This window comes from Capricornis sumatraensis, chromosome 3 (genome assembly GCF_032405125.1).
Source record: "Capricornis sumatraensis isolate serow.1 chromosome 3, serow.2, whole genome shotgun sequence".
Taxonomy (NCBI): domain Eukaryota; kingdom Metazoa; phylum Chordata; class Mammalia; order Artiodactyla; family Bovidae; genus Capricornis; species Capricornis sumatraensis.
Genome location: NC_091071.1, coordinates 140,724,271 through 140,749,656, shown reverse-complemented (window position 1 = coordinate 140,749,656; position 25,386 = coordinate 140,724,271). Strand labels below are relative to the sequence as shown.

The 25,386-nt window shown below is 44.4% G+C and overlaps 1 protein-coding gene across 1 annotated transcript in view; it reads left to right on the top strand.

Annotated features, from left to right (window-relative positions):
* Positions 1–1,101: 1,101 nt before the first annotated feature.
* The window catches only part of PLEKHM3 (pleckstrin homology domain containing M3), a 180,314-nt gene continuing 156,029 nt past the window's right edge, over positions 1,102–25,386 (top strand). The window contains exons 1-2 of the mRNA XM_068968990.1: positions 1,102–1,709; positions 22,890–23,825. Of these exons, the coding sequence (XP_068825091.1) occupies positions 1,115–1,709; positions 22,890–23,825 (1,531 nt within the window). The 5' untranslated portion in view covers positions 1,102–1,114. The remainder of the gene's footprint in view (positions 1,710–22,889; positions 23,826–25,386) is intronic.

The window sequence follows — 25,386 nt, the reverse complement described above, 5'->3', positions numbered from 1 at the left end:
CGTGTCCAACTCTTTGCGACCCCATGGGCTGTGGCCCACCAGGCTTCTCCATCCATGGAATTTTCCAGGCATGAGTACTGGAGTGGGCTGCCATTTCCTTCTCCAGGGGATCTTCCCAACCCAGGGATTGAACCCAGGTCCCCTGCATTGCTGGCAGACACTTTACCATCTGAGCCACCAGAGAATCTCCCGAACCTACACATAGGCAATCCTCAAAGCCTCAGGGAGTTTGAACACTAAAACCTTTTTGCAAGCTGACTGGAAAAATTGTCCAGAGTCATCTTCAGGCATTACGTCATCCAAACGTAGGAAGCATAGCGCAGTAACATTCAGAAGAAGAAGGGCCATTCTTCCTCTCTGCTTCCCCTTTGCACCTTTGAGCTGATCAAACCATCAGTGCTTTCAAAGTTTGTGAAAAGACTCATGCAATTATGACTTTCAGACTGATTATGATAAAGGTCCAGTCACAGAATTCCTAGTCTCTTTTGCTTACTATTTTAGGTCAGTATCAACAGAGATTTGCCAGGGCAGTCTTTTCACACCTGCTATAAAAGGCTTCTCTGTGTGAGTAAAAGCTCTTGACTTTAATTCCGCTCATCAGGAGTCCCACGCTTCTCTGTGTAAGTTTTAACACAAAGTAGAGATGTGTACTCTTAACAGTAGAACTTCTGGGTGTTGTCCACAATTGGGCATGACTGCCAAGGAAGAGATGTCAAGATGAGGATGTAACTGGGCAGATTCGTATGTGTAGAATACAATGAACCGTGTGCCAATGTTGTTCTCTTTATTTTCTTTCAGGAAATCAAAGATGGTCGTGACGTTGCTTTGACAAACACTTCCTGTTGTCTTGACAGTGGTCTCCCTGAAGAGTATTCTCAAAGGAATATTTGTCTCCCAGTATCTTTGTTGATGACTGTTATCATCTAGAAAATGCTTTTCATGTTCAGGAAATCAGCTACCCTTGTGCTTGACCTGTTCCGGGCAGCTGAATGAAAGTTCCTTCCAGTTGCTTCCAGAACTCTGTTGCCCAAAACTCTTCTCCTCTTTGGGTGAATGTTCATGAAGCCCTTTCCTGAACCAGTGTAGGAGGCTTTGGCCCCTTGGAGCCTATGACATGGAAGCTTTGGAAGTGGATGATATTAGCCCAGCCTTGGAAGTGACCGAGGATTTCTTTAATACTTTTGACAATAAGCTCGAAAAGGCTGTGCAGCAAGCGGAGGTTTATGGGATCCAAGAAGTCCCTGAACTGGTGGGGCGGGAGGTCCTCGGTGACATAGACAATGGTGCTATCAGAAATGTCACCTCCTTGGGCCAGGGGGGCATGATCTGGGACCATTGTAAGACCAGACTCTTAGACACCAAAGTTCCAAATGTCTTCCCTGCCAAAGAACAGTTTATGGTCCAGAAGGGGACGACCCCAGATAATCTGTCCTGGATGGAACAAAAGGAAGCATCCACTTTTAATTTTTTCAACATCTGTCAGCGTCGGAGAGACAGGCCTCGTTCTGTGAATGACTTATTGGATGAGACCTCTACTTTTAAGCCTGGGCATGCTCGATCAAGGTCAGATATTACCCAGGTGGACTGGAGGGTGGTCCTCAAAACCATGCCTCTGCAGCAAGAAGTATCTCTTCAGGGTCCTCACTTCGCCAGGCCTTCTTTTCTGTTGTCCTCATCAAACAAGGTAGAAGATGCTCAAGGAAACACAGGTATGTCTTCATAGACTGCTGTTGAATAGTGGTTGATTTTGCTTTGTCTCTCTTGCATCTGCCTCATGAAAGTCTGCCTCTCCACTGCCCATGTCTGTCTTTGCCTACTTAAGCCCCTTCTTCCATTTGCTTCCACACTTACCTTATCTGAAGTCTCCAGTCTTATTATTGTTCTAGGAGGTACTAAGTGAAAGGATAACTGTGGTTAATTCTCTTTCCTAATCTTGTTTGTTAGAATCAGAATATTCCCGTAATTAAGGCAGTACTTTCCTTTGACATTGCATGATACCACTTATTCACATCAATAGATGTTTATCAGGTCATAAGCATCAGTCTTGTGCTACGAAGGCTTGTATGAAGCCACAGTCCCTGCCCTAAAGAACTTCTCTTTAGGCTGAGGGGATCAGACACTCCCAAACTCTCAGGAAGACACCCAGTGGTGAGAGAAAGGAGATACTCAACTGAAACACCTGGAAGGGAACTTTCGTTTTACTTTATATTGTTGGGATTTTTTTTTTTAAAGAGCGAGTGACACTGATTGTAAGAAGATAGAGGGAGGGGAGGACGCTTTGGGCTGGACTTGTCAGAAAAGGGTAGTGAGACATCGTGGAACTTGAGCTGGACCTTGAAGGACACTATGTTGCAGAAAGAGAGTGGCAGCGGGAGGACCCTCGGTCAGGATTATGGTGTGGACAGAGGGACAGACAGAGGAGAGCGGGCTGACCCTCAAGGAGACCAAAGGTTCTCATGATGATCGTGGGAGGAACAGTGTGAAAAGGTTGCTTAGGACCTCATGGTTTAGGCCCCAAGTTCCTTTTCCTCTTGTTTTATATGCATACACACGTGCCCATGGATACGTGCTCATGTACATATGAACATGTGAACTTGCTCTTCTGTGAGACACAACAAACCATCTCTCTCTTTCTCTCAGCATTTTTCCTGATGATAACCTCATTTATACAGGCTTTATACATGTATACAGTAAACATTTATTACTAATGATTCTTCAACTACCTTGCATAACCTCTTTATTTAGATGCGTGCATGCTAAGTGGCTTCAGTCGTGTCCTACTCTTTGTGACCCCATGGGCTGTAGCCCTCCAGACTCCCCTGTCCATGGGATTCTCTAGGCAAGAATATTGGAGCCAGTTGCCCTGCCCTCCTCCAGGGGATCTTCCTGACCCAGGGATGAAACCCACATCTCTTATGTGTCCTGCGTCGGCTATGGGTTCTTTACCGCTAGCACCACCTTGGAAGCCCTAGTTTAGATGGCTTCTGCTCAGTTAACTGGGGAGACTTCTTTTGGCACTTTGTTTCTGTTTTAGCGTTACATGTATTTATTTATTTAAGAATGAGAGTTTTGCCTTGGGCTCATGTACAAGTGGCTTCCCAGGTGGCTCAGTGGTAAAGAATCCACCTTCCAATGCAGAAGATGTGGGTTCTGTCCCTGGGTCAGGAAGATCCCCTGGAGGAGGAAATGGCAACCCACGTCAGTATTCTTTGCTGGAAAATTCCATGGATGGAAGAGCCTCGAGAGCTGTAGTCTGTGGGGTCACAAAAGAGTTGGACATGACTGAGCGACTGAATACACACCCATGCTGTGTAAACAATTGTACTCATTGATTAGTAAGCAAGCTCAGTTCTTGTTTAGTTTCTTGAAGTACATGTAGATTTTTTTAAAAATCACTAACCCCCTGTAACCATTCTAAATCCCTGGCATAACTCAAGTTAGGACGTCGTATCTACAGTTTTATTTTTCCTATCTTGTCTAGATTGTAAATGCAAAAACTGGCCTTCCTCAAGTTCTCTAAAGGAACCTAAAGAGAAAACCTTCCTTAGCTGCTCCCTTGAGGATATGATGGACCATGATCTTTACTTTTTAATTCTCAATTTTAAAAAATTTGGGTATTATGTTGAAATATAAGAACTGAATTACCATTCAGTTTGAAAAGCAAACTGTAACAAATGGCCTTTGCAGGTATTGATGTTATATCATGTGGCCAGCTTTTGGGTATCCATAGAATACACATTCTATCAGGAATTAATGAAGTTGGAAAATGACCTGCCAGGTTTCTGACGTCTTTTCTGTCTGGCACGCTGTGGAGAACAGGAGATATAAATCTTGTTTGTGTTGCTCACTCGGTTGAGGGCAGGGGTAAGCAGGGCCCACTGGCCGCCCATTCTTGAGCTGGTGGGGAGGGTGTGTGGAGAAGAGTTAGATTGGTGACCGGTCACCCACTCTGTCAGCTGTAATTCTCGCTGCATTTGGGAGTGGGAGTGGGGCGGGGGGGGGGTGGTGGTGTCAGCACCCAGGTACACCCTTGTCAAAATCAGCCAAGATCTTTGAGTGAACTTCGCTTTAAAATCTTTGAAAGCAGCCATCCAGACTGCAGCAGTTGTTCCTCCTGAAGGAGTATGGCCAAAGCCGAGGAAGGTACTGTGGTGTCTTGGCCAGAGCTGGAGCTGAGGACCCAGGAGGTTTGGGATGAGGCCAGGCCTCATTCTTGAGTCTCAGACTTACACATCCCACTGCCTGGGGCATCTCTGCTGGAGTGTCCCACAGGCGCTTGGAAGTTCAGGGTCCAGAAAAGAGCCCATCATCCTCACATCCTCCAGTTCAGCTGTAAAAGCTGACAGGGTAATGAGAGGTTGAGGGCTCCTCAGAAGAAATAAACTTTAGTGAGGGGGATTTCCATTGATGAGGGCAGCCTGGTTTTGTGTCCAGCCCTTATCTCTGTGTCTCTCCCTTACTTATGGGCTGTATTACTTTGTAGTCTTCTCCAGTTGATTTTTTACTCTTTTCTGGATCCTTCTCTGAGCTCATCTGAGTAGCTTAGAGACTTTCCAGTAGTGGGTTTCTCCTCAGCTGCCCCTTCCTCCTTTTTTGCCCACCCCCATCCCTTCCCTTTCCTTCCTAACAGTACGCCTGAGGGTCTTCTTTATTAGGTAGGGCCTCTGTGTCTTCCACCTCATTTGGCAGTGACTAACTGGGCTTTTTGGAGAAGACAATGGCACCCCACTCCAGTACTCTTGCCTGGAAAATCCCATGGGCAGAGGAGCCTGGTAGGCTGCAGTCCATGGGGTTGCTAAGAGTCGGATACGACTGAGCAACTTGACTTTCACTTTTCACTTTCATGCATTGGAGAAGGAAATGGCAACCCACTCTAGTGTTCTTGCCTGGAGAATCCCAGGGACGGGGGAGCCTGGTGGGCTGCTGTCTGTAGGACCGCACAGAGTCAGACACGACTGAAGCGACTTAGCAGCAGCAGCAGCAGCAACTGGGCTTTTGAGCCTTACCGAGGATAAACATTGCTCTGGATATAAAACAACTCAGATTTTGGCATATTGAGGGCAGTGCGTAGCTGAGGTATGGTAAGAGCTATTTGGCTAATGGGCAAGCCTGTCTGAAGAAGGCCTTCTGGTCTGACAAAGTAGCAAGCGTATTAAGAAAATGACTCCAGGTCTAGACTGTTAAGAGTTTCCTTCCTTGTTTCAGTATTTACTTGATGTGTAACATAGGGCAAGTTTCTTAACCTCTCTGAGCCTTTATTTTTTTGGCCATAAAGCATGGGATAATAGTAGTATTTACCTCAGTATCTTGTGAGCATTAAAGGGGTTAAAAGATCTAAAGTGCTTCTCATAACCATGTTTGGCACAAAGTAAACACTTAAGTCTTTCCTAGTGGCTCAGACAGTAAAGAATCTGCCTCCAATGCAGGAGACCTGAGTTTAATCCCTGGGTCTGAAAGATCCCCTGGAGAAGGTAACGGTAACCCACTCCAGTATTCTTGCCTGGGAAATCCCATGGACAGAGGAGCCTGGTGGGCTACAGTCCGTGGGGGTCACAGAGAGTCAGACACGAGAGAGCAACACTTTCACTTTCAAACACTTAATAAATGTCTTAAACGTTTAGTAATATTATTAGTATTATAATTGAATTTGAAACTCATCCACGAGAATCAGAGTGATCCTGCCAGTCACTCCTGGTTTCTCCTGGCATAGTCAGTTTCATAAAATGACCTCACAATAAATATTTCTTCAGTTGGTCTTCCTGCACTGTACTTTCTCACAGCGAGTCACTGGTTCGTTAATGAGAAATAGACCATCCCTTGTCTCACACTGACTTGTCATCAACAGTTTACTGTCCTCCACACCAGAGTTTATGGTCACTGAGGAAGGGATTGTTTCGTGTGCATGGTTTTATCCTCAGTACCTAATATAGGGCTCTGAACATAATATGGGCTCAGAACAAATATTTGCATGTGAGATTAACATAATTCTGATAGAAATAAAGCTGATAAATTAAGAACATCAACTTCTTTAGCGGGTTTATGCCTTTCTAGAAAAACGACCGCTCCACCCTCTTTTCTGAGAGCCTCGCCTGGTCATCTCATAGCATCTCATACCTTGCATGTCTTTTCTGTGAAGTTCTTTAGCAGCAGTGAAAAATGAAGATTTGCTTTCATCTCAAAGGCTGCCGTGTAGTCTCCTTGTGATAAGAGAGAATCAGACAGATATGGCTTATAAAATAGCCCCTCGTGTTGGAAGAATGGTGTCCTGGCCGTGGAGGAGTCTCCGGATACCATCTCAGACTCCAGGGTCACACAGTTGCAGCTACGATTGCCCTTTGTAGAGGGATCTTCTGACTGCTGTTGGGGGAGCACAGCGCCTGGGGAGGTAATTGTGGTTTGCCCTTTGCTCGTCCTGTAGTTGGCAGTCCTGCGAGGTAATTTTTTGCATCACTCTTCAGCTTTTGCCTGTTCGCTCATAATGTTTCTTTATAGAAGACTATTGCTTTGGGTTTGAAGACCACTTCTTTGCTAGGTTTTTGGTATATATGAGAGCAATATACATCAAACATATCAATAGCCTCCTTGTTACCGTCAAAGCCAACATTTAAGCACCTGGTGTGTTATCCTCAGGGTAAGTAAGAGAGCCCGGGTGGAGAGAGAAGGGAAAAAATAATAATAATACTTACTTTGTTCACTGACTATTTTAAGTTCTTTGCAGATAGTCACTTATTTAATTCATTTTTATTGACTCCATTTTAAGGATGAGGAAACTGAGGCACAGAGAGCTTTAGTAACGTGCTTACAGTCCCCCTACTAGTAACAAGTGGATCCTCAACTTGAACCTGGCACTCCATCTTCAGAGTCCATGCTCTGAACCGTGAAACTAGACCTGAACCCCTACTTCGGAAGCCAGTAGATCTGTCTCCGGAACCCTCCACTCTGGAAGCTGTGTTGGCAATCAGTCCCTGTTGGGGTCAAGGGTAGGAAGTGGTATGGAAGAAACAGACCTGGATAATGTTCATCAACTAAAATTAATCCCTTCGGGAATCACTGGTTAGGAAAAACCGAGGCGCACTGAAGCAGTCTAGCTAAGCAAGGTTTGTTTCCTGCTCTAACACGTTTACTACGTGGACAGTTGCAGAGCTGGCCACAGCCCTTTAGGGGACCAGTGGGTCTGCAGAAGGAAGACTGCAGCTTTGCTCTTCACAGCCTTGAATGTTAGCCATGCAGAAAAGCATAAGGAAACCGAACCCCTGGTTTGTGACCATGGAAAGAGGGCTTCAGAGTTCCGCCCCATCTCCGCTGCCTTTCTCAGTCTTACTCAGTTCAGTTCAGTCGCTCAGTTGTGTCCGACTCTTTGCGCTCAGAAGCCTGTAAATGCATTCTCGAGATTCCATTGCCTCAGGCAGAGGCAAACCTAAGATAGACTGTGCTAAGTGCTGAGTGAACAAAGGGTCCTACCAGTGGGTCCTACAAGGTGGGTGGAGTATAGCTTGAATCCAACCTAGTTAAGACTGTCTGCATTATCTGAGGATGGAATTATCATGTCCAAAGGGTGAGGTCATAAACTGATGGGAAGGAATAGATCTAGGGAGATAGCAGCAGTTCTTTTTTATCCCCCAGCTTTATCGAAGTATAATTGACAAAATTATAAGATATTTTAGGTGTCCGTCATGATCTGATACACGTATACACTACAGAAGCATGATCCATCCGTTTGACACATCCATCACCTTACAACACAGGCAGTTACTCCTAAAGAACCTCAGGGTCGGGGAAAGTGGAAGTGCTAGTCGTTCAGTGGAGTCCAACTCTTTGGGACCCCATGGACTGTACCTGCCAAGGCCCTCTGTCCGTGGGATTTCCCAGGCAAGAATACTGGAGTGGGTAGCCATTCCCGTCTCCAGGGGATCTTCCCAACCCAGGGATTGAACCCAGGTCTTCTGCACTGCAGGCGCATTCTTTACCACTGAGCTACCTCAGAGTAGGTGGTGGAGACCAAAGCTCCCCCAGGGCCAGCTCCTACTCCTCCTGCCATCCCAGGGTCTGCGTTGCCCGGGGCAGCTGTAGCAAGGTGAGACTGGGAGCCAGTCCTGAGTAGAGGCCCTGCCTCCACCACCAGCATGGCTCCTGTGCAGTCCTAGCACTGTAGTAATCTTCATTCTGTACAGACATGCTCCCAACTAGTGTCTGCTTTAACCTGTTACCCCTTGGCACCACTATCATCCTATTTTGTTTACTGAGTAAATGGTACAGCTGTAGGCAGCAGGGCATTTTCCATGGGACAGAGAAGATGAGGATGTAGTACTGTAGGATTACAATCCAAATATAAAAATATATTAAGGCAAGAACATGAAAAGTCCCTATAGGAACATGTGGACACTAGAATGTTATCAATATGAAAATTGGGTGTACACACACACACACTTATTGCCCTAAATATATACACGTAGTAGAAAAGGGGAGGCTTTATGGAAAGAACACTCACTTAGGGCCTGCGAGCATTTTATCCCACCTCTGTTCCTAACTTGCCACGTAAGTTTGGAAAAATCACTTGTCTGTTGCCTTTGGTTTATAAACCTAGTAAAGCAGGTCCAATTGTCTTTATAATCTTTTCCAACTCTAAAATGATTCTAAGATGTAGTTGAACTGACCTCGACTCATGGTTGTGTGGGAGCTAATTACTGTAGTCAGATCAGTGATGGAAAGTCGCGGTGGAAATATAGGCATGGTTGTAATTATTTTACACAGAAGGATTTCTGTGTGCCTTGTAACTCTACTTCTGGACGAACTGCTGTTGCAGTTTTTAAAATAAAAATGTTTAAAAGAAATCCTTGGCCTTAGCTGTGGAGCTCTGAAACCCGAATCTGACGGGTGCTTCCCTCCTAGCTGTGTTCACGTTTTCATCTGCTTGGCAAGCGTAGTGGTCAGCTGGGCTTTTGTTTCCTTCAGTCTCACTCTCTGGTGACCTAGTACCATTCCTCTGCCTGTGTTTCTTGTGCTGAGATCTTCAGGAAAAGATCTCAACAGAGATTTTATGTAGGGCTGGAAAAACCATGGCAGGATGGTTTCTTTATCCTGAGCTCTGTGTTGCTCCATTTCAATTCCCTTTTCCCCCATCTTTCACTTGAGAAAAAAAAAAAAGGCCAAATTTGGGACGTACACTAAATTGACTGCTTTTTCAGTTATGATATTTCTCAAAAGCCTTGGAGCCAATAGAAGTGGGAATATTCCTGTGGGCTTAGAACAAGTGAAGTCACCAGGACATGGGCTCTTGCTGACTCTGATTCACCCTTCAGCACCATTAGTCAGTGCAAAGAAGTTGCTAAAATAGGTCACAGAAAGTTGATTTTATATGGTTGTATAGTTTCCATTGGTTATATTTTTCGGAAACCTAACATGCCTCATTGCCAACTGGCATCCTGATTCCTAATAAATCTATATGGGAACTCTGAAAATGAAGTGTCTTTGACTTTTTTTGCGGCTGTTCTGTTAATGCATTTTATCTTTCTTGGCTAAGGAGGACTACAGTTACTAATTTTACAAACGTCTAGAGTTACCTTCTTAAAACACAGATCTTTTCATGCTACTCTGTTCTTAAAAATGAATCCTGGTTCCCCATTCTTTACAAAAATCAAGTGTAAATTTTCTGAAGCATCCAGATAATCTTTCTAAGTTTATCACCTGCACCTTTCTTCCCCACCTACTGATAAAGACCCCTGGTATTATTTGCTCAGTCATGTCCGACTCTTTGCAACCCCATAGACTATAGCCTGCCAGGCTCCTCTGTCCATGGGATTCTCCAGGCAAGAATACTGGAGTGGGTTGCCATTTCCTTCTCCAGGGGATCTTCCCAACCCAGAGATCGAACCTGGGTTTCCTGCATTGCAGGCGGATTCTTTACCATCTGAGCCACCAGGAAAGCCCCTTCTTCCCCCATCTCGGTGCTAATTTTGAATCTGTCATGTGTGTTCAACCAACTTAGCCTTTGCTTATGATGTCTCTTTACCCAGAAGACCTTCCCAGCCTTCTTCACTTTTCACAATCCTCCATTATCTTTCAAGGATCAGTTCAAATGCCACATCCTCTCTGAGACCTTTCCATCTTTTTCCATTTTTTTAAATTAAAGTATAGATGACTTACAATATTGCATTAACTTCTGGTGTACAATGTAGTAGTGATACACTGTTTTTATACCCTGTACTCTATATTAAGTTATTATAAAATATTGCCATATTTCCTGTACTGTGCCTTATATTGTTTGTAACTTATTTATTTTATATCTGCTAGTTCATACCTCTCTTCACCTATCTTTCTCCTTTCCTGACCTCTTTGCCCTCTAATAACAACTAGTTTGTTCTCTATCTGTGTATTTTTAATTACACTTATGTTTTTTCTTTTATTTCATGTTTCCACAGCACATTTTATTCTGCCATGCATTATAGGTAATAGCTTGACCATTCACCTTTCACACTAGGTTGGCAGTTCTTTGACGCAATGAATTGTAGACAACTTTCTATCGTATCAGGTATGAGCCTATGAGGCTGTTTGGCTGAATTCTATGTGTTGGTACTTGGAAAATCAGGATACACAGTTTTTTTGTTTGTTTGTTTCCAGAATGAAAATGACCTGCCCTCTCTTTCAGTTTTCCTTACCTAAAGCTTGAGTCAAGTTGAATAAGGTTTGTTATTATTAATACTGTCAGTAAGAGCTATCATTTAGTGAGTTAACTTTATGCCCAGACCTGTGCTAAGAAGTATTCATCTGTTATCTTATTTAATATTAATAATAATTTAATATGTTAGATAATATTGTCCTGATTTTACAAAGGAGAAAGTGGAGGCTTAGAAAAGGCAATCTCACTAGGCCATCAGGCTATAAGTGGAGAAGCTCCAGGCCCGCTCTGGAGGCTACACGTAACCACGCTATAAAACTGCCTCTCAAGTCTGAGGAAGCGTAGGACTCATTCCCTCCACCGCAAATAAAACACAGTGTGATCTAGATTGAAAATCTGGAGGTTGGCATTCCATCCTCATTTGCACACTTTGTGGTGTACCCTTGGCCAAGTCATTTTGTTTCCTGGAACCTCATTCCAAATCTGTTAAATCAGTTAAAATGTTTTTAGAAGCAAGTAATAGAATACTCAACTCAGTAGAAGTGGCATAAAGAGTGAGGCCATTTATCATTTTATTTTTTCATCTAACAGATAGCTATTGGACATAGTGCATATCAAACACTGTAGGCAGTAAATACTTAAGGACACCTACCTCTGGTGGCCCCAGAGTCATCAAAGATCCAGGTACTTTTCATCTTTTTTCTTTGCTGTCCTCAGTATAGGTGGTGGTGTCTCTTCTTTCCCTCATTGATGCAAGATGGCTGCATTAGCCCCAAAGATATGTATCTGCAGCCAAAATCAGGAAGGGAAAAAGCAGGGCTCCTTGTCTGGGTCTTTTCTCCAAGGCCCCCAAGAGCATCCCATCAGCAGTCAGAACTGGGTTCCATACTGGTCCCTAAAGCAACCTCTGGCAAAGGAAAATGGGGTTACCAATTGTTTTAAACAAACCATGGCACTTTCTGTGCGGGTGGGGAGAAGCCATCTCCACACCTAAACACAATTAGGGTTCTCTTGATAAAGAAGGGGGAGACACTCGACAGAGTAGCCAGGCGCCTGGCAGGTTCTGCCTCCGGTAGGGCTGGGCTGAAGAGATTTCTAGTCCCTTCTGCCTCTGGGTTTCTGTGATTCAGTGTTACCCAAAGATAGAGCACTTATCTTAAAATCTGGTGGCCTAAGTATGGGAGATTCTTTTATACTTAATTTCTATAGATTAATGAAACAAGAATAAGAAGCTCACCGTGGCAGACAGTGAGCATCATTTGAAAGCTGATGTTTGGAAATGTTTTCTGGGTAAAAAAAAGTTCATAAACACTAGAGATATCCTTGTTAGAGAAGACAGAAAACCTCTGAATTTAAGAGGTTGAGTCTGTGATCTTCTGGTCAGGTTCACATCCAAAGAGTAAAATTGACCAGGTCTGTGTTGACTTGTACGCTATCACTGTTGCTCACAGCACAAAGAACTTAGATGGAGAAGATCCCTAGCTGTGTATCTAACGCCTACATAGCCACATATGTTACAGGTCTGTTTCTTCTAGAGCCTACACAGATAGTATGTCCTTTCCCCTAAGTTTATGAAGGGAAAACAAATGGGATGTTCTCTTTCACCAACAAAGAAAGATCTCCAAAGTAGCTCATCACTTGAGCTTAGTTCATTTCTCCCAGAATGAGTTTGTTAATGACCATTGGTGAGCACTGCAGTGGCCAGCACTGTGTACCATATATAAAATGTCCAGGACCCAGCCCCTCTTTGATTCCTGTAGATCATTCTCTTCATGTTCTTTGCTGTGGGCATTTGTGGCAGTGTCATAGTTGACGTGCATCCTGTTAAATTCACTTCCCTCATGTGACTCTAATGAGAACAAAGACCCCAAACTAGTTAACTTCTTCCTAGTTTCTGGCTTAAGCATGGTCAGATACTAGAATATGAAGCAGAGAGACTTGGAAAGCAAAGAGACTTGATTGATCTAGAATGTCAGAGAAGTCTTCATTGAGGAAAGAATGTTCCAGCTGAGCACTGAGGGTTGAGCATGTAGTGGAGGTGGAGATGAACACAGCCTGCGTGGGGGGGGTGGTCAGAGGCTAAGCCAGAACAGGACTCATAATGGACTACAAGATAATGGAGGACCTTCAAAGCCAGGCCGAGAGAATTAGCGTGGTATGTTGGGCAAGAAGCACTTGAAAATTTCTTGAGAGTCAAGATTGAAAGGATATGGACTTCCTGGTGATCCAGTGGTTGAGACTCTGAGCTTCCACTGCAGGGGACATGGGTTTGATCCTTTGTGGGGGAATTAAGATCCTGCATGCCGCTCTTGTCCTCTCTCCCTCCCTTTGCACACTTCACTCCCAGGGAGGAATAACTTCAGGCAGCTTTAGGAGAGGAAGCAGGCGTGTATCACTCAGCCTCTGAAGGAAACACTGATTCTGGCCTGCTCCTCTCAATGTGCTTTGCCACCCATCAGCTCTGTGTGAGCAGCCCCCTGGGAGGGGAAAGTCTATGTTGAGTGATCTAGTGATCCACTGGATCCAGGGATCCATTGTTGCTGGTGACTCACAGGTGGAAGTGAAAGTGAAGTCGCTCAGTCGTGTCCGACTCTTTGTGACCCTGTGGACTGTAGCCCCATCAGGTTCCTCCGTCCATGGGATTCTCCAGGCAAGAATGCTGGAGTGGGTTGCCATTTCCTTCTCTAGGGGAATCTTCCTGACCCAGGGATCGAACCCAGGTCTCCTGCATTGCGGGCAGACGCTTTAACCACTGAGCCACCATCTGTGTAATTCTGGGATTCTGTTCATGGCTACACCCCTAACCTGTAACCTCCAGCTGGCTCATGTTCAGATTGCTATGAGTCTGACTACCCTCTATCAATCTCAGTTGGTTTGCAACTTGGGTGAAGAAGAGAGATGCTATTTACTGGGTCCACTCAGGCTGTAAGAGTATGGAAGGATTGGTAGATGGGGTGGAAATGAGAAAACTCTGCCAGTCATCATGATGTGAAGTGATGGGACTCAAATTAGGATGACTGTGGCAAAAGAGAAAGTGGGACTTTTCTCTTTGGTGAAAAGTGAAAGTGAAAAGAGAAAGTGACTTTTCCCAGCACTGGCTCCGTAAAAGAAAGTGATTTTTCTCTTTTGTGAAAGAGAAGGAACGGCTGACTCATTTGGCATTCCCACAGATCCCAGCAGAGTCCTTTGTGCGTGCATCCAACAAGTGCTTATGGAGCCAGTGCGGCTAATATGGGGGTGAGAGGGACATCCAGGTCTTTGTCTTCAAGGAGCAGCGGTTCTTTGAAAGAAATAAAAGAAGGTCGTAAGATAAGAGACTGAGAGGGGCCCTTTAGCTGAGGTGCTGAGAGGCAGTGGCCTCACTGAGGATGACACCTTTGAGGTGAAAAGCTGAGGAGATGAAGACGTCAGTGGAGCTGGGAGGAGGTATTCCAGAGAGAGGACACAGCAGCTCCAGAGTCCTCAAGGCCAGAAAGCACTCAGCTCGTTCAAAAAACACAGGAGGCTTTTGGCTGGAGTTAGAGAAGAAATGTGAGATGGTGCGAGGTGAGGTCAGAGCAGTAGTCAGAGGCCAGACTGTGCAGGACAGAAAGCAGAGACATTGGAAGCATCTAGAATCTGGAGGAAGGAGACAGATTGAGGCGTAGGAGATGCAGGTGCAAGTGAGTACTTTGGAATAGAATAGACACAATACACTTTGGGATATTAGAAGACAAGAGGAGAAGAGATCCATAGAGGGGTAATTTTCAGATGTAATAGAGGAAGAGATTCTGAAGAAGAGGGAGATTCCACCTTCAGAGTGGAGGTGGAAGGACTCGCTTTTCCTGGTCTTCTTTTGAGACCAGAAGCTGAAGTAGGAAACAGATCGATTGAATTCTTAAAATGTGTCAGGCGTCATTCTGAGAATTACTGATCTCTTCTTCATAATAATACAATGAGGTAGGTACTATTATGCATGCATGCTAAGTCGCTTCAGTCATGTCTGACTCTTTGCAACCCTATGGATTATAGCCCACCAGGCATTATAGCCCATCCCAGCCCACCATGGGATTCTCCAGGCAAGGGTATTGGGAGTGGGTTGCCATGCCCTGTTCCAGGGGATGTTCCTGACCCAGGGATTGCACCCACATCTCTTACGTCTCCTGCAGGAGGATTCTTTAGCAGGCGGATTCTTTACCACTAGTACCACCTGGGAAGCCCAGGTGCTATTATAGCCCCATTTTAAAGATGATAAAACTGAGACTTTTGTTACGTCATTTGTCCAGGGTTACCCAGACATTTAGGACAGAATTATGATATAAACTTCGGCCAGTTGGCTTAACCACCTGTGGTCTTACACTTGTATAGTACATTGGTTAGTGTAATGTTGAAGTGAAGCCAAGTAAAATATATATAAAGGCCCTCCCTCTGGTGTACATAGAAAGAGATGGTAGAATTTGGAGTTTGAAAGACTAAAGAAGGTGTGGAAAAATTGTTCTGGGATTGTGTTTGAGATCCATGAAATGAATAAAAGAATGAATTGTCTGGATTAAAGCAATAAAAGAAGTTGAACATGAATTTATGTTTGACCAGTGCTCTGGTCTGAATATTTGCATCCTCCAAAATTCATACGTTAAACTTCTGGCCCCAGAACTGATGGAATTAGGAGGGGGCTTTGCAGGGTGCTTATTAGGATGTGAGGGTGGGGCCCTCTTTTCACATTTATTCGTCTTGTTATATGAACTTAAATGTTTCCTTTAAATTTGCCCAGATAATTTTGGTTTGGAATATTGTCAGCACAAAGGCTTTTGAGTTCTTTGAAAACATTACAGTGTTGCTCTTTGTCTTTCATTCTGAACTATTGCCTGATCTTTGGGAGTCCTATTCTTAGGACTTCATTCCTTGTCTTGACTCAGGCCATTCAGACTTTCTTGGTAAACTAAATGTTTACCTAAATGTTTCATTAACTGTGATCTGAGACATGCATTTTAAAAAAACATGGTTTTTAAAAAACAAAATTGCATAAAGTGACCAAAATGGAAGCACATTTTGTTTAATTACATATGGTAATATATGTGAATAAGTCTCACTATTATTTATATTATTATTACATATATATATAATGTCTAAAAGCTCAATATCAGATACTCTACAGTCTGGGCAGAAGGATTGTGAGTTCTGGAATGTGGAGGCAGAAACTTTTTTTACCTTTCTTATTGATTTTCTTGGAATATTATATAATTTAATACATATTTGATGAGTGTGAAATAGTATCTGAAATATGAGTCACCAAGGTGGTATAGCCATAGAGCCTTGTGGCTTCAGGGGAGGACAGCTGTGTTCAACTAGAGGGGACAAGGAAAGCCCTCGGGAAGAAGTGAGATTTTATACTAGCCCTTACATATGAGGAAAACTTGGACAAGAAGAGATTCAAGGAAAGCTAGGCGGGGGTGTACAGTGAGAGAGAATCCATGGTTGGGTGGGGCCAGTAGTAAAAGTCACCGCAAGTCCCCTGGCTGGAGTGTGGGTAGTGGAGGAGAGTGGCTATAGCGTGTGGAAGGCCCCTGGAGAAATTCATAACAGAGGGATCAGGCTAACATCCTCTGACCCTCCTAATCCATCTCCACATCCCTACAAGCAGGACAACCATCTGTAGCATATTCTCACAAAAAAAGAAGAGCATCTACCTGGACCTTGAGATCTATATAGCAGTTGACAGTAAACCTAGGAAACAGGAGCATTTGAACAATACCCTGAGGATACATTCAGCCAAATCCAGGCTGTGCGAAATTCTACAGGACAAAGGAACTAATTTCTTCAATAAATTGTTGCTGTTCAGTTGCTAAGTTGTGTCCGACTCTTGTGACCCCATGGACTGTAGCCTGCCAGGCTCCTCTGTCCATGGGATTTCCCAGGCAAGAGTACTGGAGTGGGGTTCCATTTCCTCCTCCAGGGGATCTTCCTGACCCAGTGATTGAACCTGCATCTCCTGCATTGGCAGGAAGATTCTTTACTTCTGAGCCACTAGAGAAGCCCAAAATATATGCCATGACAGAGAGAAAGAGGGAATTGTTACAGATTTAAAGAAACTTAAAAGACCTATTACAACTGTATGGATCACAAACAAGCTGTGGAAAATTCTTAGAAAGATGAGAATACCACACCACCTTACCTGCCTCCTGAGAAACCTGTATGCAGGTCAAGAAGCAAGAGTTAGAACCAGGCATGGAACAATGGACTGGTTCAAAACTGGAAAAGAGTATGTCAAGGCTGTATATTGTCACCCTACTTATTTAACTTCTATACAGAGTACATCATGCAAAATGCCAGCCTGGATGAAGCACAAGCTGGAATCAAGATTGCTGGGAGAAATATCAATAACCTCAGATACGCAGATGACACCACCCTAATGGCAGAAAGCAAAGAGAAACTAAAGAGCCTCTTGATGAAGGTGAAAGAGGAGAATGAAAAAGTTGACTTAAAACTCAACATTCAAAAAATGAAGATCATGGCTTCTGGTCCCATCACTTCATGGCAAATAGATGGGGAAACAATGGAAACAGTGATAGACTTTATTTTCTTGGTCTCCAAAATCACTGCAGATGGCACCTGCAGCCATGAAATTAAAAGACACTTGCTCCTTGAAAGAAAAGCTATGACAAACCTAGACAGCATATTAAAAAGCAGAGACATTACTTTGCTACAAAGTTACATATAGTCAGAGCTATGGTTTTTCCAGTAGTCATGTATGGATGTGAGAGTTGGACCATAAAGAAAGCTTTGCTCCAAAGAATTGATGCTTTTTAACTATGGTGTTGGAGAAGACTCTTGAGAGTCTCTTGGACAGCAAGGAGATCATACCAGTCAATCTTAAAGGAAATCAACCCTGAATATTCATTGGAGGGACTGATCCTGAGGCTGAAGCTCCCATACTTTGGCCACCTGATACAAAGAATCGACTCATTGGAAAAGACCCTGATGTTGGGAGGGGCTTCTTTGATAGCTCAGTTGGTAAAGAATCTGCCTGCAATGCAGGAGATCACGGTTTGATTCCTGGGTCGGAAAGATCCACTGGAGAAGGGATAGGCTACCCACTCCAGTATTCTTCGGCTTCCCTTGTGGCTCAGCTGGTAAAGAATCTGCCTGCAGTGGAGGAGACCTGGGTGCAGTCCCTGGGTTGGGAAGGTCCTGTGGAGGAGGGAAAGGCTACCCACTCCAGTATTCTGGCCTGGAGAATTCCATGGACTATACAGTATACAGTATACTATACTGTATAGTCCATGGAGTCGCAAGTAGTTGGACATGACTGAGTGACCTTCAGTTTCACTTTCACGGATGCTGGGAAAGATTGAAGGCAGGAAGAGAAGGTGACAACAGAGGATGAGATGGTTGGATGACATCACCGATTCAATGGACATGAGTTTGAACAAGCTCTGGGAGATGGTGAAGGACAGGGAAGCCTGGTGTGCTGCAGTCTGTGTGGGCAAAAAGAATCAAGACACGACTGAGCAACTGAACAACATAAAGACCTGTCAACCCAATCAATGTGTAAACCTAAATCGAACAAATCATCTATATAAAGAAATTTTTTGAGATAATCTGGGAAAATGAGATACAGACTGGGTTTTAGGTAAGGAATTATTAATGTTTGGGGCATGAAAATGGTATGATATATGTTGTAAAGTTCTTATCTGTTAGATTGGAGGTATAGCCTGAAGTATTGACATTAGTAATGATGAAATGTCTGCAATTTGCTTTCAAAAATATTCCAGCAAACACACACACACAAAGCATGAGTTGGAGAGGAGACAGTAGCAGAAACTTCGTGATTTTTAAAAAATAATTAATTTTAATTGGAAGCTAATTACTTTATAGTATTGTGGTGGTTTTTGCTATACATCGAAATGAGTGAGGCATGGGTGTACATGTGTCCCCATCCAGAACCCTCCTCCCACCTCCTTCCCCATCCCACCCTTCTAGTTTGTCCCAGTGCACCAGCTTTGAGTGCCCTGTTTCATGCATTGAACTTGGACTCTATTTCACATTTGGTAATATACATATTTCAGTGCTAATCTCTCAAATCATCCCACCCTCACGTTCTCCCACAGAGTGCAAAAGTCTGTTCTTCATATCTGTGTCTCTTTTGCTATCTTGCATATAGGGTAGTCGTTACCATCGTTCTAAATTCCATATATATGCTTTAATATACTGTATTGGTGTTTTTCTTTCTGACTTACTTCACTCTGTGTAATAGGCTCCAGTTTCATCTACCTCATTAAAACTGATTCAAATGCATTCTTTTTAATAGCTGAGTAATATTCCATTGTGTATATGTACCACAACTTTATTATTCATTCATCTGCTGATGGACACCTAGGTTGCTTCCATGTCCTAGCTATTGTAAACAGCGCTGTAATGAACATTGGGGTACACATGTCTCTTTCAATTCTGGTGTGCTCGGTGTGTATGCCCAGCAGTGGGATTGCTGGGTCGTATGGCAGTTCTATTTCCAGTTTTTTAAGGAATCTCCACACTGTTCTCCATAGTGGCTGTACCAGTTTGCATTCCCACCAATAGTGTAGAAGCTTGGTGATTTTTTTAGACTGAGGGTTGGGTCCATAGGAAAATGTGTTACAGTCAACCTAAGGAGTTTGAACTTTACCATGTAGGACTAGGAAACTTGTGCAGCGTTTTAGGCTGATGAGGAGGCATGAGAAAGGTTATAAGCCGCCCAGAAAGGTTTCCCTGGTAACTGAGTGGGACATGGCGGATGGGGAGGAGGACTCACAATGGGAGCCCATTTAAAATCTTGATTAAGATGGTGGCTATGAGAATGGAAACTTTTTTTTTTTTTTGAGAACAGAGAGAGGAAATAATGGCAAAAGAGGAACTCTTTGGTGGTTTGGCAGTACAGAAGTGAATCAGGTGCATAAGGAAATCCCCTTTTCCTCTTTAGTCAGTGGCAATTTTTATCCTGAAGCTACTGCTCTGAGTCGTTGGGACAAGGGGAGCGAAAAGGGATCTTTGTTGAGGAGGAACTGAGCCACGTCTTCATAACTGGCCACAGTGGAAAGCAGTGGGGAAACAGAATTCTCAGGTTCTTTTTGTTTATGTTTTTGTCTTGTTTCTTGCTCTTTTTCACGAGAGAATTAGTCTCTTGTAGTTTCAGTATGAAATTTATCGATACAGTGATTCATTTTGATTGCCTTTCTGTTTTCATTGGGGAAATGGTGATAATCTTTGTCAGAGGTTCTACCTGAATCGTTTATGGTATTAGTTAAGACAGAGATAATAGTGTTCATTGGTGAAATGGAACACTTTAGAAAAATGTAGGTGATGAAATGGTCTGGGGAAATAAAAATTGACCTATGGTAAATTAATGGAAGCTTAGATTTAAGTGTATAACTTCTGATTTGTCAATAGCAAAAATATTCCAGATAAACTTTAGATTCAGCAGAAAGTAACAGCAAGGGATTAAAGAGAAATGGAAGTTCTCCAGCCCTCTATAGTCAACGATAACTCATACTTTGCACACAACATACCGATAAGCTTTGATATAAACAGGCCCTCCAGAAAGGACTACACTCTGAGAATAGTTTTTTTTTTTTTTTATCACATCTGTTCTCTTCTTTTTCAAGAAATTACACTACAAACTGCAGTCTATAAGGATGGGTCATATCCTATGATTAACCCCCCTCTTCCCTTTCTCAGTTAAACATACCTATTTAGAGAGGGCTGAGCTGAGGTAGGAAGGAAATATTGAAACACTATGCATTCTTTACCTTATTCTGCAGCAAGAAGGTAGGGGAACTTTTGAGACTCCCTACTAGACTTCCATTCAGTCCACCCAAGCTGGCATCTGTTCTCCTAGCTTATAAAGGCTTCCTAGGTGGCTCAGTGGTAAAGAACCCGCCTGCCAGTGCAAGAGACGTGGGTTCAATCCCTGGGTCGGGAAAATCCCTTGGAGGAGAAAATGGCAACCCGCTCCAGTGTTCTTGCCTGGAGAATCCCATGGACAGAGGAGCCTGGAGGGCTACAGTTCATGAGGTTGCAAAGAGTCAGACACGACTGAATGACTGAGCACGCTTATACAATCAGAAAGGAGCGAGGTGTGCTTCTGGTTTAGGTCCAGTTAAAGTTAGAATTTCTAATTTGTGGTAGCTGTGGTAAAAAGCTCTTGGGAGGAGAGAAAAGGAGAGGAAATTTCCCAGCTAAAAGCAAGAGAGATGGCTTTTCTTTTGCTCAGGAATGCGTAGCTGAGCTGTTGGGCCTCAGAAGGGATGGGGATGGAAGCGTGGTTATGGGTCTTGTTATGGGAAAGGTTGACCTGTCATCGGCGCCTGATGGAAACGAGAGGGAGGAGGCCACAGCAGTGTGTCTAACAGCACTGCCTCTCTTCTTGCATTATCGGAAACGAAAGATAACCTGAGAATAGTCTTCCATTATCTCTCTCTACAAAGGGATTAGTGCGGGTTGCAAGAAATTAATGGCTTTTGAATTAGCACAGAAATACTAATGAATGTCAGGACCGGAGATGTAAAGTAGGTGAAATTAGCTTTTCTCCGCCGCATTTCTCTCCTTTTCTCTTTTGGTTTGCTATTTTAAGATCTAGATCTGTGTTACTCTTTTTTTTCTCCTCCATCCAAGATCAGAAATCCTACCCCTTTGGGAATGTGATTTGTCTTCTTTAGGGAGTGACTCAGTTTATGACTGTCTCCGATGTGTCAGCAAAAAGGTTGAGAAACATCTCAGAAATGAAAAACTTGGCTAGGGAGGAGAGCTACCTCATTTTCACGCCCGATGAAAGTATCAGGACACCTCCCAAGTGACAGTCCCCTTTTATTAAAGTATGACCTCTGTATCTGTGGCAGCTAATCATTAATTAAAGATGGCATGACCAGATGAACTTGTGGGGAAGAGGGGAAGAGAAGGGAAGGGAGTTAGACCTACTATATGCTGGGCATTATGCTAGAAGCTTTATGTTCTAGAAGCTTTATTTCTATTCTGACTTTTACTAAGTACCCACTATGTACTAGACATTGCACTATGCACCGTGACATAAGGATGACAGGACAGACCTCGCCCCTGTCCTCTGTGTAGCTGATAGTCCAGTAGGGAAGACACACTTCTTTAAAAGCATCAACATTTATTTTGTTTGTTCAGGTATTTAAATAAATTATTATAATACAGCCTGAGAAGAGCCCATTAGAAGAGAATAATATAGTAAGGATCCCTGATTCTGACCCAGGGGTGTGTGTAGGCAGACTAGGGGATGGGGTTGGGGGAGTCAAGGGCAGACTCCTTCTAGAAGAGAGGATCCTTGAGTGATGGGTAAGTGTATGGTAGCCGGTGGAAGTGGTGGAAGGGGCATTGCAAGCGAAGCGAATAGCATAAGCAGGTTCAGAGAGGGGAGAGAACGGCTATCCAAGCAGACACCTAAGAAGTAAGCTAGTTGAGTCATGTCTGGAGAACTGGTTATGAGCCAGAAGGCCCCTGGCCTGGCCTTGAAGGCTGATGGGAGTGTCTGAGAATCAGGAGTTTGTGAGCAGCACGCATCATGCTCTGTTCTTTGCACTGGCGCTTCCTGTCTCTACCAACCTAAAGAAAGATGAGTATTGTCAGGGAGTTAGGTCAAGTGGCAGGAGGAGCATTCTTTCTCATATTTGGTGCTTTGTAGAACATTGGGCTTCCCTGGCAACACAGTGGTAAAGTATCTGCCTGCCAATGCAGGAGACACGGGTTCCATCCCTGGGTTGGGAAGATCCCATGGAGAAGGAAATGGCAACCCACTCCAGTATTCTTGCTGTAGAAATCCCGTGGACAGAGGAGAGAGCCTGGTGGGCTACAGTCCATAGAGGTCGAAAAGAGTCAGATATGACTGAATGACTAACCAAGAACAAAAGACCGTTACCTAGAAAACAAGAAATTCTGGCAAAAAGCGGTTGTTTCATGGGCCCGCAGAGCATAACCCCAGTCATTCCAGTGTTTCTGTTTTCTGAACAGGCTTCTGCCTGTCTGATTGACAGCGGACCCCCAGCCGCCCAGTAGTTAACTTTTGCAGTCAGGATTCCACCCTAGGTAAGTTCTTCAGATGTGAGGGTTTCCCTCAATTACATCTTGTTGATTAGACACTCACTTGGAATTTTTACTACCTCTGTTTAATATTGTGTTTGGTTTGAGCCAGCAGGTTAGGCTGATCTGTTTGTTTTCTGGCACCCGCCTTGTCATCTCACTCAGTTCATTCATGTTCATGAATTAATATGTTACTTCTTTTTTTCTTTTCCTTGCTTTCTAGAACACAAGCCAGCATTCCCGAACATCCTGAAGAAGGGTTACCTGGAGATTCGGAAGGACCATGACAGTTACTGGCAAAGCTGTTACGCCGAGCTCTCCCCCGACAGCTTATACTTCTACAGCCTCGACAGCAGTGGGAATCAGAACCTCTACGCCACGTACCAGCTGTCCCACTTCCAGAGCATATCTGTTCTGGGAAACCTTGAGGCCAGGCTGGTGGACACCGTCCTGTATGACAACACTCAACTGCAGCTAAAGGCAGAGTCGCCGTGGGAGGCTTTGGACTGGGGGCAGAAGCTCTGGGAAGGCGTGCACACTGCTGCACCAGCCTACATGGGCCGGCCGGGAGAGCTGGCCGACTCCCCAGGGCTTGGCCATCACATTGACTGTCCACAGAATCATTGTTTACAGAAGAAATCCCGTGAGCTGCTCATGCCATCCCCTGTGCTGGATAGCCCCAAACAGTATCAAAACATCCTCAAATCCGGGACGCTGTACAGGCTGACCATGCAGAACAACTGGAAAGCATTTACATTTGTGCTGAGCAGGACCTGCCTGATGGCCTTTCCGCCGGGCAAGCTGGACGAGGACCCCCTGCTGAGCTATAACGTGGATGTGTGTCTGGCCGTCCAACTGGACCACCTGGACGACTGTGATTCTTGCTTTCAAGTCATTTTCCCCCAAGACGTCCTCCGCCTCCGTGCTGAGACGCGGCAGAGGGCTCAGGAGTGGATGGAGGCGCTGAAAACAGCTGCCAACGCGGCAAGGAGTTCAGAACAGAACCTGCAGGTCACGCTGAGGACCAAACCCAGGGATCAGATGGGTGGGCACGAACTCAGGAAGAGCAAACGCCAGTCAGTGACCACTAGCTTCCTTAGTATCCTGACGACTTTGTCTCTGGAACGAGGGCTCACTGCTCAGAGTTTCAAATGTGCAGGTATGAAACAACATTTCAGCCTAAAACTCATTAAAGAACAAAATCCTAAATCCTGCAAATGCAATTCACTTGAAAAATCCCTTTGAGAAGCCAGTCCCTGATACCTCTTGAATCTCACTTAGTCGTGTCCAACTCTTTGTGATCCCATGGACTGTAGCCCGCCAGGCTCCTCTGTCCATGGGATTTCTCAGGCTAGAATACTGGAATGGGTAGCCATTCCGTTCTCCAGGGAATCTTCCCAACCAGGGATCGAACCCGGCTCTCCCATGTTGCAGGCAGATTCTTTACCATCTGAGCCACCAGGGAATCCCCTCCTTTAAGGAGTTTGCTGTATTAAACCATCTATCCATCTTCATGCCATGCTGATGAAGTAAGTAGAAGCAGCTGTGATCTACCCACTGAATCAAAATGACTCGGCTGCAGCATAAGCAGGCTAGAATGTAGACTTCCGGAGTCTGCTGTGATTCCATTTCCTCTGCCTTCTTAAATCAAGGTCAAGAGACATCCATGCCCAGAGCTGACTGCTGGCATTCCTTAGGTAAGGAAAGCATCCATAGTTAGTAACTGTCATTGATCATGACCTTGTCAGATTCTGTTAAGGAAGACTCCAGGAAGTCAGCTTTGACAGAGAACATGGAGTGGCCAAATGCAGGGCGATGATGAAGCAGCAGGTGACCTCTGAGTCACGATGCTCTGGACCCTCATCCTCGGGACTCCTGGGGCTGCCAGAACTGCTGTGGAGGGTGAGACCCAAGGTGGAGGCCAAGGCCCAGTCATCTGGAAGTCCTTAAAACCCTATTATTGCTTCTCTCCCCTACTCACCATTCCTCTCACCTTCCTGCAAACAGTAAACCAGAAAGCACACATCCCTCACTAAACCAAGTCTGTATATTTCCTATGAGCAAAATCAAATTATTTCCCTTTCACTGTACATGCTTGTGTGCTCAAACATGTCCGACTCTTTGTGACCTCGTGGACCATAGCCTGCCAAGCTCCTCTGTCCATGGGATTTTCTAGGCAAGAATACTGGAGTGGGTTGCCGTTTTGTACTCCAGGGGATCTTACCAACCCAGGGATCAAACCCATGTCTCTTGTGTTTCCTGCATTGGCAGGTGGGTTCTTTACCAGCTGTGCCACCTGGCAAGCCTTTCCCTTTGACTAAACCCCATGCAATTTGTCACAAGAAATTTACCATGGAGGTAGCTTTAACTGGAAGCCTGATTTGGAAAATTTTGATTCAGGTGTATCAGGTTTAAGTACATTGTTTAAAAATGAACAAGAAACCTACCACCAGTCAAGAACAGATTTTCAGTTTCATGCCCCTTCCTGCATTCAGAAAAGCCAAACAGTGGTGGCACAGTGAACCTTTGAACTTAGCTTAGTTATGATGGTTGCCTCTTCTATTGAAAAATAATTTACTCAAAGCAGGGATTAAGTGAATCATCTGTGCTTTGTCTGGAGGGCCTCAGGAGCTTGGGAGCAGACACTTGCAGGGTGGGCTGGGAGAGACCCGCAACTCCGAGCCAGTAAAGAAGCCACACTAGGCGAGGTGCACACGTCT